This window comes from Plenodomus lingam (assembly GCF_022343315.1).
Source record: "Plenodomus lingam strain CAN1 chromosome Unknown scaffold_20, whole genome shotgun sequence".
Lineage (NCBI taxonomy): Eukaryota > Fungi > Ascomycota > Dothideomycetes > Pleosporales > Leptosphaeriaceae > Plenodomus > Plenodomus lingam.
This window is the reverse complement of record NW_027093974.1, coordinates 1,410,732-1,421,886: the sequence shown is the minus strand read 5'-3', so window position 1 is coordinate 1,421,886 and position 11,155 is coordinate 1,410,732. Positions and strand designations below refer to the sequence as shown.

The 11,155-nt window shown below is 49.2% G+C and overlaps 4 protein-coding genes across 4 annotated transcripts; 3 read left to right on the top strand and 1 right to left on the bottom strand.

Moving 5' to 3' along the window:
- The first annotated feature begins 577 nt into the window (after positions 1-577).
- On the top strand, positions 578-2,060 carry IAQ61_011468 (uncharacterized protein). Its single transcript, XM_003843980.2, has 3 exons — positions 578-820; positions 872-905; positions 954-2,060. The coding sequence occupies exons 1-3, from the start codon at positions 592-594 to the stop codon at positions 1,498-1,500; spliced, it is 810 nt and encodes a 269-aa protein (XP_003844028.1). The 5' UTR covers positions 578-591; the 3' UTR covers positions 1,501-2,060.
- A 318-nt stretch (positions 2,061-2,378) lies between these two features.
- IAQ61_011467 (uncharacterized protein) lies at positions 2,379-4,514 on the top strand (the record flags this gene model as incomplete). The annotated part of the gene is made up of 3 exons (XM_003843979.2): positions 2,379-2,733; positions 2,830-3,466; positions 3,517-4,514. Exons 1-3 carry the CDS (start codon positions 2,545-2,547, stop codon positions 4,512-4,514), a joined length of 1,824 nt encoding a protein of 607 aa, XP_003844027.1. The 5' UTR covers positions 2,379-2,544.
- Positions 4,515-5,924: 1,410 nt separating this feature from the next.
- IAQ61_011466 (uncharacterized protein) lies at positions 5,925-7,671 on the top strand (the record flags this gene model as incomplete). Its single annotated transcript, XM_003843978.2, has 2 exons — positions 5,925-6,075; positions 6,123-7,671. 2 exons carry the CDS (start codon positions 5,925-5,927, stop codon positions 7,595-7,597), a joined length of 1,626 nt encoding a protein of 541 aa, XP_003844026.2. The 3' UTR covers positions 7,598-7,671.
- Positions 7,672-7,899: 228 nt separating this feature from the next.
- On the bottom strand, positions 7,900-9,435 carry IAQ61_011465 (uncharacterized protein; the record flags this gene model as incomplete). Its single annotated transcript, XM_003843977.2, has 4 exons — positions 9,006-9,435; positions 8,558-8,950; positions 8,151-8,495; positions 7,900-8,094 (listed from the first exon to the last, which is right to left on the bottom strand). The coding sequence occupies exons 1-4, from the start codon at positions 9,276-9,278 to the stop codon at positions 7,900-7,902; spliced, it is 1,206 nt and encodes a 401-aa protein (XP_003844025.1). The 5' UTR covers positions 9,279-9,435.
- Positions 9,436-11,155: the final 1,720 nt, after the last annotated feature.

Genomic DNA, 11,155 nt, shown 5'->3' with positions numbered 1-11,155 from the left:
GTTCTAGTAAGAATGGACTATCGTCATTATATGAGCATGATTAGTCGCGTTGAAGAAGCGTATTGGCAGCTCGTGTGACACTGACAATCAATATAGAGAAAAAGTTATGAGTCAAAATGGAGGTCCTCTCCTATACAGACTGTTGTCAGTGAGGATGTTGAACTAATGGCGTACCTTCTCGTCTAGAGACACGAGCTCTATAACAATATATGGAGGCGGCGAAAAGACACTATATGAAACTCCATTAAGCTGTGCAAGGTTGACAAGCATCGTAATGGCGCAGGGACACAACCAGGGTGGTTCTGGCAGGTCCTAGGAAGCCGCCGCTAGAGACCATGCTTGCAATGAGATAGTTCAGCCGGAGGGAATTAGAGGAGAATTAATGGAGCAGCCTTTTGTCAAAAATGGCCAACAACATTGTCATAAGATCAGTGTGAATGAGATGTAAAGTTCAACGGCATTCGCCTAGGATGACGGTTTGGGTAAGGTCTACGAGTACGTCATCCCCCATAGACCAAAAGCGCAGACGCGTCTCTCGTGAGACCCCACACCTAAGAAAAAAGCCCGAGTGGATATGTGCAACGTCACGACATGAGTGCTGTGATTCTCCGAAACAACCCCCGTTTAGCCAATTCTAGGACAGCAACGATTGTACGACTGCATAGGCAAAGAGCGTGTCTTGGGAACGTGCGATTCATGGCATCGATGGAACAACCTGCCCGACCCCCGCGGTTTGCGCCATTGGATCCTGCGAAGCAGAAGGCGGGGGATGACAGGCCACAACTGAAAGGCATTGTCTTTGACGTTGATGGAACATTATGTAAAACCAATGTTGTACTGCGGCCTTGTATGTCATACTGAATTGAGCCAGGCTTACCACAAAACCACATGTTCGCCGAAATGCGGTAAGGAGCTCGTCAGCGTGCACATAACACAAAGCTGATTCGGAGCAGTGCGGCGTTGAACATTGATAAACCAACAGACATTCTCGATCACATTTACTCCCTGCCCGAGGCCGAGCAGGTAGAGGCACAAGAAAAGATCCGCAACATTGAGCGTAAAGCAATGAAGTCGCAACAGCCTCAAGCAGGTCTAGTCGAGCTTATGGAATACCTCGACCGTCGTGGAATCAAAAAGGGCATCTGCACCCGCAATTTTGACGCACCCGTCACCCATTTACTGACAACCTTTCTCCCCTCTTCCAAATTCAATCCAATCGTTACGCGAGAGTTCAGACCACCCAAGCCTGATCCAGCAGGCATTCTGCACATTGCTAAGGAATGGATGCATGAGGACGGTGGTAACAGTCTTATCATGGTTGGTGATTCCATCGACGATATGACCGCTGGACATCGCGCCGGAGCAGCAACTGTCTTGCTTGTGAATGAAGTGAACGAGCATTTGTCAGAGCACCAGCACACAGATCTTGTGGTCAAGCGACTCGATGACCTGATTGGGATCCTTGAAGACGGATTTGTGGGACGATCAAAAGACGAATGAGTTTGCATACGGCGATAATACGGGGCTGTACAAGAGCTGGAGTGTGTACTCGGTCGGCAAGCTTCACTTTGGTCGGCTAAGAGCCCTAGCCCTGGTGGTACCTACATTTCTGCGTGCGACACTGAGTGCACGTGGTGCTGTTGTTGTCATGGAGCTGTTACTCAAGCAACCTGTGAAACATGGACGAGGGTAGCGAGCTTGCACCAACCAACAGTCCGGAATGGTGATGCACACGAACGACTCTCACCATGGCAATGCATCCGCTGTTGGGCAATTCGAGTTTCCGGCAACCGGCAGCCTGTGCAGTCCCCCAGATAGGTAGGTAGACCAGCCGTCCAATATGGCATCGTTGCGAACTACTACGCATTCATGTTTTGCAGGAAATCCTCCAAGGACTGGATAAAGTACATATACTTGTCGAGCGACAATCATCTTTCGGAAGTTCGACTGTCTCTAGAAGCGCAGCTCAAATCGACTTGAAGAGGTCGAGTGTGTCACGGTGTTTGTGTATGCGTATAGTGACCATTGTGCCCTCGTTCCCGTTGACGCTGGGAAGTGCATGGGCTTCTGGCAGCCAATATGTGTATAGTGGACCTGTATCGACTCTATCCCGTTGGCCAATCATGCGCGTTGCGCCTCGCTTCTGCCGTGTCTCACAACCGTGAGTATCGCAGTGTTTGGTGGGCCAAGGCGGATCAGTGTTGTTCTGTGGATCTGCGTAAACTGTGACGGTTGACCCTGGTAGGCATACCCTGCCCATAGGATTTGCACCTTCTTGATTCGAAAGCCTTGCTTAGCCTACCTGGGTTAAGAGACGTCTGTTGCCTTCCTATAAGTGTAACGCTGCGCTCTTGGCCCAATATCCTTCATTCCCCAAACTCCTTTCCTGTCCATCTCCGTCAAGAGGTTCGAGGCTTGTTCCATTGCTTGCTCGCTCGCTTGCTTGCTTGGGATACCACTTATTCCGACGTCCTCGCTGCAGCTTGCTCCCTACCTCCCTCGCTCCCTCGCTCGTCTCCCAATCCACCATTTTCAATCAGAAACATGAAGTACGCCCTCTTCACAGGCTTGCTAGCAATTGTTGGTGTCAATGGTCGGATCGCCTCAAGCACGTACCACATCGATGATCTCAGCGAGACCGTCGAGCATCTTCGTGAGGTGCCAGAGGGATGGACAGAAATTGGTGTCCCAGCTATCGACCGCAAGTTACATTTCCGCATTGCGGTCCGTTCGGTGGGTGTTGTTGTCTTCTTATGTTGGCAAGTTCCAATGCGTACATTCGTGGCGTAGAGGGGCCAATATCACAACCACATTAGCTGACCAATTCAGGAAAATCGCGCTTTGTTTGAGAGGACTCTCATGGAAGTTTCCACACCAAGTCACCCTCGCTATGGCAAGCATCTAAAGCGAAACGAGCTCAAAGATCTCATCAAGCCGCGAGCAGAATCTACCAGTGCAGTCCTCAATTGGCTCAAACAGTCTGGTGTAGATGATAGAGACATTCAGAATGATGGCGAGTGGATAAATTTCTACGCTCCTGTAAAGCGCGCTGAAGAGATGATGGGCACATCATTCAAGACTTACCAGAGCGAGATTCGTCCAACAATCAGGAAGATCCGATCATTAGGTTATTCGGTACCGAAAGGGATCCGTAGCCACATCGACATGATCCAACCTACAACTCGTTTTGGTCAGCTCCAGCCCGAACGTAGCCAGGTCCTCTATAAAGAAACTGCGCCAATTTCTATCGCGGCGATCAACGCAAGTTGCAACACCGCGATAACGCCCGCTTGTCTCGCCGATTTGTACAACTTTGCAGAGTACAAAGTGAGCCCGGAAGCCAATGTCACAATCGGCGTGAGCGGCTTTCTTGAGCAATACGCGCGCTATGCGGATCTTGAGCAATTCTCGAGGCTATACTCTCCTGCTACGGTTGGAAGCACTTTCGACTTCACATCCGTAAATGGTAAGCCCAGATCCTTAAAATTCACCTGAAGTCTACTAACCGTGTCAAAGGTGGTATCAACGACCAGAACGCCACCGACAGCAGTGTTGAAGCCAACTTGGATATACAGTACACTGCTGGTTTGGTTGCGCCCGATATCGCGACCAACTTCTACAGCACCCCAGGCCGTGGAGAGCTCGTACCTGATCTTGATCAACCAACCATCAACGATAATTCAAATGAGCCCTATCTTGAATTTTTCACCTACCTTGTTGGCCTAGAAGATGAACAGCTGCCCCAAGTGCTCACAACGTCATATGGTGAGGACGAACAAAGCGTTCCTGTGGCGTATGCGAAGAAAGTTTGCGATATGATCGGACAACTTGGCACTCGTGGAGTCTCAGTCATCTTCTCTAGCGGTGATACGGGGGTTGGCTCGGCTTGCCAGACAAATGACGGCAAAAACACAACTCGTTTCCTGCCTATATTCCCAGCTTCTTGCCCATTCGTCACTTCTGTCGGAGGAACCATCCGCGTTGAGCCCGAGAAGGCCGTGGACTTCTCCTCTGGCGGGTTTTCAGATATCTGGGGCCGTCCTTCATATCAAGACAATGCTGTTAAGGGCTATCTACATAAGCTCGGTGGTCAATGGAAAGGTCTATATAATCCTGAAGGCCGTGGGTTCCCAGATGTTGCAGCACAAGGGCAAGGCTTCCGCGTCATTGACAAAGGCAGATCAATCTCTGTTGGAGGAACCAGTGCTTCTGCGCCCGTCTTCGCTTCGGTCATTGCGCTTCTAAATAATGCGCGACTGGTGTCAGGCAAGCCTGCACTAGGATTCCTGAATCCTTGGATTTACGAATCAGCTTACAAGGGACTCAACGACATCGTCGAGGGTGGTTCGAGAGGATGTACTGGTCGTAGTATGTACTCGGGCCTGGAAACGCCGTATGTGCCATATGCCTCTTGGAACGCGACTGAAGGCTGGGACCCTGTTACCGGCCATGGCACTCCCGACTTCGAGAAGCTATTGCGCATTTCGCAGGGTTCAGGGCATGTTCAGCATTAAGCAGCGTCGACTGTGGTGGAAAGATCTTGGATCTACCCGTAGCATGATTGATCTTACGTTAGTCTGGCGGGAATTTGACCAGGGCGTTGGATGATGACTATGCATCAGCTGCAATCTCCATGGCAGCACATTAGTCCTTCGAATGCGAGTTAGCTTCATGATCAATGAAAGCTAATGGCTATGTTTCATTGCACGGTGGCACGTGATGTTGTCAAATGCTGCCCAGAGGATGTACTGTAGGTGGGTGTGAGTGGGGGCTTGCAAAGTTCATCGTCCTTTGATCCTATCGGTACCGGTATTCCCAGTCAGTAGGTACCGGTATAACTAGCCCGGCTCAGCTACCACGGAATTGTGCCCTCAGGACCTGCACTGTGCGACACAGGTTCTCGATACCATCGCACCTTTCTAGGTAACTAGTTCCCGGCCACCACCGCCCGAAGTACGGTGAACGACCGGCCTGGTCGGGAAGACCCTGATTTTCTCCGAGCTTCCTCTTTCGGCTAATCTATCTCCCCTAGCTGGTCCACATAGCTTGAGATATAAGCGGTGATCAATCGTATAGATCTTAGTCTTGCATCATCTATACGGTCTAATAGCACCATGAGGCCGATACCTCTTGGATTTTATGGCTGCTACATTTGTAAAGGAATCAATCACCATACATAAGCATGGCGTGACACGAATACAGGTAAGACGACAAATTCTGTACTTCTCCAGGGGTTTCAACAAATACGGGCATCATACAGAGGTGGACGCTGTATTGCAACGGCCAGTCGTTCGATATTGCTATATTGTATTACACAGGACGATAGTTCACTGACTTTGACCCCAGGAAGAGTTTGGTAATGGTGATTGTTCGGTACCGGTACGTAGTCAGGCCAAAGCTTCTCACGTGTACTATGTAGCTTCGGTCCATCACTGTAGGTAGTCGTCGCTCGAACTTGGTCTTACTAGAATTTGTGACACCGGCCCTGTCACTGCCGTGCCTAGTATCTCTCTATAATATACGGATATTGAGCAAATGCATTAGCAGGTACATAAACGTCTAGTCCCGCGGGACTTGTAAAGCCAACTCTGTCCACAACGACACCAACGACCATCCACATGTCGACAAACAGACCCACCTTCGCGGCATGAACTATATTGAATCTGATACTAGGGTCACTTCCCTACTTGTCCGAAAAAGCTTACTTCCGTCTGCAACTGGACATTTTGGGTCTGTGCAGAACATGACCAATATAATAGGTCCGATATGACGTTGGTCCAATCCGCTCATCATACCATGGGCGCATGCTATGACTTTCTATACTTGAAGGTCTGCTGCCCGCTCAGATCTCTCCCGTACGCTCTCCATCAGTCAAGAAACGAATCAAGACACTCCAGCATACGACTGGTTTGCACAGCATAAGTATGCAGTTGCTATCATTCTTGGCCATTACTGGCATTACTTCCAGCGTTACTGCCCAAAGCGTGCGATCTATTGGCAAGAGGACTGAAGCCCCTAGGGTTCAGGTTGAGACACGCCAATCTAAGTCCATCATTACGACTGAGGCCTCTAAGAGTATGTGGCCACTATTGAATCTCAAATCTCAATCTTACTTTACGCAGAATTCATCGTCAATGGCGCCGCTGGCTCTATTCCCGACGTCGATTTCGATATTGGCGAGTCCTACGCTGGTCTCTTGCCCATCAGCGACAAGGCCAATGAGACTTCGGAGCTGTATTTTTGGTTCTTCCCTTCTGAGAACCCAGCTGCTAGCGAAGAGATCGTGATTTGGTTGAATGGCGGTCCTGGTTGTTCGTCCCTCGAAGGGTTTCTCCAGGAGAATGGCCCAATAAGTTGGCAGTACGGTACCGGTCCTAAGCCTGTCAGGAACGCGTGGAGTTGGACGAACCTTACAAACATGGTCTGGATCGACCAGCCTGTTGGTACTGGTTTTTCGAAAGGCATATCCACTGCTACAACACAGGAAGAGATCGCCGAGGACTTTGCCGGCTTCTTCAAGAACTTTGTCAACACGTTTGGCCTAAACAACCGCAAGATCTACATGACGGGTGAATCCTATGCCGGACGCTATATTCCATACATCGCAGATGCCATGCTGAAAAAGAACAACACTGAGCACTTTAATGTCAAGGGTGTCATGCTCTATTCCCCTAACATTGCCGAGGAGGGTGTTCAAGTAGTAGCTCCCGTCGTCCCTTACCTTGACAAGTGGTCCGGTCTTTTCAACCTCAACGAGACCTTTACCAAACACATCCACGAGCTTGCTGATACCTGTGGCTACACGGAATACATGAAAAAGTACCTTACTTTCCCTCCTCCCAGCAAAATTCCCCAAGCACCCAACGACAGGGGTAGCGAGGGCTGTGATGTGTGGGGATATGTTCAAGATGCAGTCATCCTCGTTAACCCTTGCTTCGATCGATACCACATCGCTACCACTTGCCCTTTGTTGTGGGACGTCCTTGGCTACCCTGGTAATTTCGATTACCTGGTCGCCGGCACCGAGATCTTCTTCAACCGCAGTGCTGTCCAAGCTGCTATCAACGCTCCCATCCAGCCATGGAGTGAATGTGCCGATGGCGTCCTTGGTACTGATAATTCACCTCAATCCAGTGACGAAGTCCTTCCACGCATCATCGATGCTCTCGACCGTACCGTCATCTGCCACGGAGAACTCGACTATAGATTTCTCTTCAATGGCACTCTTTTGGCCATCCAAAACATGACCTGGGGCGGCAAGCAGGGTTTCCAGTCCCCACCTACCAAGAACTTGTTCATTCCATACCACGAAGATATCAGCCAGACCAGTTTGAGTGCCAAAGGCGTTATGGGCAAGTGGCACACCGAGCGCAAGTTGACGTATATTCACCAGTCACTCGCTGGACACATGGTTCCTCAGTACCAGCAAAGCAGCGGATTTAGGCATTTGGAGTTTCTACTTGGACGTATTAAGGATTTGAGCAGTGATGTTCCTTTCACAACGTTGAGTCAGGCTCACTCATCGAAGGGTAATAGCAATGGTAAGAGGGACTTGGCTGCTATGAAGCTTGCCCGTGATTATATAAAGTGGTTTTAAAGTTCCGCCAACTTTTTGAAAGAGCAGAGGAGAGATCTAAGTTATATCGTTAATTAGGCACTTTGAATATCCACTGCTGTTGCTACATTTAGTGTTCTGCTTCGAAAGGGAGACTAAATGTTTCATTTCTAGAACATGCAAGCGATTTTTAATGTAGAGAGATTATTGAATTAGAGATTATAATCTGTTTTAACAATACAACTCTGGATGCGACGCAAGTCTATATGCAATGCATGTAGCGGTGAAATAAAATGCTTTCTGCTTACACCACCAATTCTAGTATACTCGACAGGTTCAAATCTTTAAGCACTTGGGTTACCATTAAAAGCGAGAAGGTTGATGGTACCACCTGGCACGCTACTGATCTTGTCCTTGTTACCAAGGCTAGTGATGCGGGAAGCTAGAGCAGCTGGCGCCTTCTTTCCCTCGAGGGCGAGAAGATAGGCAGCAAGGCCAGCGACGTGGGGAGTTGCCATTGAAGTACCTGAAAGGACGGCCTGGATTACATTAGCTTGGTGATTCATCATTGAAGCGGTAACGGATAAAGACTCACTGTGCCACCACTGGGCCATGTGGAGAGGACAGCCACACCAGGAGCGAGGATATCTACTGAGGCGCCAAAGTTTGAAAAACTGGCCCACTTGTCGCTTGAGTCTGTTGCGCCGACGGTGAAGACAGAAGGTTCAGAAGCAGGGGAAGCACCGCTAGCATCTACTGCAGAGTTGCCAGCAGCGACAGTGAGGAAAAGACCAGATGAGACAGCGCTTGCTGCAGCGGAATTCAGGGATACAGACTTGCCGCCACCAAGAGACAAGTTGGCAACAGTTCCACGGCAGTTTCTCTTTTTAGCGTCGTTTGCAGCATAGTTGATACCTGCCAATACGCCAGAGAGGGCTCCCTGAAATGATGTTAGTAGTCGTACTTGGAATGGCACAGGAGTTCACGAAAATGAGCACATACAGATCCATCAGCCTTGAGAACCTTGATAGCAAAGAGCTTGGCCTTCTTAGAAACGCCGTAGGTCTTAGAGCCAATAGTTCCGGCGACGTGAGTACCGTGGCCGTTGCCGTCAGCGTTGTTGCCATCACCAGCAAAGTTGGCGAGGAAAGTGGCACGGCCCTCAAACTCGGGGTGCTTGGTGTCAATGCCAGTGTCGATAACATAGGCACAGGTTGCGGCGCCGGCGGTGCTGTCGTATGTGTACTTTGCAGCATTGGGAGTCTTGGAGGAGAGTCTGCCTAGACCCCAGATGGAGGAGCCGGAGTTTTGCGATGTGAAGGCCCTCTTTGAAATGATTTGTTCGATTTGACCGAGATCAGCTTTAATGACTACATCTGGCTCAACTAGTGCGACCTTTGATTATGTTAATAATTGAACTTTGTTATGATTCGACCGAGTTTCAACGTACATCGGGAAGCTTGCGAATCTCCTGGGCTGTAGACTCGTTCATTGAAGCGGCGAAACCGTTGAAGTTGCCGATGTTGTATGTGAATTTCGCATCTGACTTGATCTTGGCCAGGAGGTTGGTGAAGATCTGAGGGATACTCTGCCCTTTGATGGAGTTGGGCTTGAGCGTGACAATGTATTTCCCTGGAATGGGTGTGCCATCACGAGGCTCGAGAAATGGTGCCGGAACAGCGCTCACTAGAGGCAGAAGTGCAAGAAGGACTTGGAACTTCATGTTGATGGTAAGGATTGGGAGGAAGGGTTGATGAAGGTACAATTATGATATGAAGGTGACTCAAGATTTTGAGATGGGTGTTGATGCAATGATAATCCGAAGATCAATACAAGGTCTCGGAAGTGTTTGTAAAGTTGGTTTGGAGTCGCAGTAGAAAGACAGTGAAGTACTGGTTGATGCATTTTCGAATGTGCATCCTCTCGAGCATTATATACACATAAGTCTGTACATTTGTCAAGAGCTACGCTCGAGAAACTGCGTTCGAGAACTACTTCTAAAAAATTGTAAACGCCGACCTGATGTCTAGTGACTCCATCTACAGTTTCTACAATGTCGATAGAGAGCATGACATAGGAGCTGGAGGTGAGAGATACGCTTTGACAGATTAGGCCAATGACTAGTCTTGAAAAGGCAATTTCCCCAAAAGATGCTGTGCAATGCATCAGGGCATCGGCGAACAAACTTTTCCTAGGAGTAGAAAAGCGCACTCAGTACTTCAACGGCCAGTGACGGCTTCGGTATAGCTCTGCCGCAGGAAATGCCGAAAGACGATGACAACGCCTGTTGGCCGATGAGCAGTTGGACAGCCTTGCATGATCGTAGAGACGACCCCTGGCCGCAATAGGTTACCAACCGACGAGAAATAACCTAGTGACGATAAAATCTACGCGCCAGCAATTTGGCGGCCGTTGTTGGGCGAATCCTGATCTGGGCCCAGACTTGATGAGCGGAATGACATAGCCATCTTCTTTGTTCTTAAGCCCCTGTCACCCCATGGCAACCACGCGATCTGCCTGGCAATCGCCACAGCGCAGAGTGACAATCTCGTAGAACTTCAGTCTCGAACAGGTTAGAAAAAGATTAGACATCTCGGGAGATTTATCCTGGCCATATACACATCTAGGGCTACACGCATACCAAATATTGTGCGGAGAACATGGTGGCGTTCTTGGAGGAAGACCCCCATGGGGTTGGGGTTCCAGCCAAAATTGATACTCATGCGCTCGGGTAGTTTGAGTATCATGTGATTTGCCACTGCTACATCCTGGCTATTTTCATAGCACAAGACAAGTAACGTGATCCTCAAACTAGCCGAGATAGCTAGTAGTCTGAATCCTGTACAAGCCACGAACCACTGTGGGCACTTAGCTGCGGTGTCAGTGGAGAACCCCACAAAACGGATATGGCAACATACTGCGTGATGACAATGATGATGAAGAAGTCAAAGAAGTTGTCCGTATCTTCATTAGAAACGCAAGAGCAGTAACGCTACCGGTGTAAACTCCTATACCGTAGAAGTAGTCCTGTCGACGAGGAATTGAATCTGATGATGCCTAGGCATACGTCATTGAGGGAAGTCCGTGGTGTGACACACCGGTGCCATCCGTCCGGACAAGAGCCTATCTAGGTATAGTATCTTACTATTTCCGCGGAAGACCTATCTTCAACTCGTAATACCCACATAGTATTCCAATTAACAGACGGCTCTGGCAACCTACCCAGTATCATGATGTTCGAGTTAGGGACTCGCTCCATGCCAATGTGAACTATAGAATTTAGAGAGGCCAATTTCCTCCATGTGACATTGTAGACGATGGTTCACACCAAGCTATAGCACAGTGGTCCTCATCGACTACAAGCTTGAAACCACTGTCTATATCGTATAGCACTACTACTCTCATATTACCCCTCTTGTTCTACATCTGATTATGTGTTCCCCGCAATATGCCGGAGCCTAAAATCAGAGCCCAAGGCTCTAGACTTGAAGGGCTGGTGGGTGAAGATTTCTATGTCCTTGGCCCCTAATGCCGCGGTGTGTTGACCCGGCAATGTGCGAGGATGCTTTGTACCTAACGATACGTGTGTAGGTTGTATCA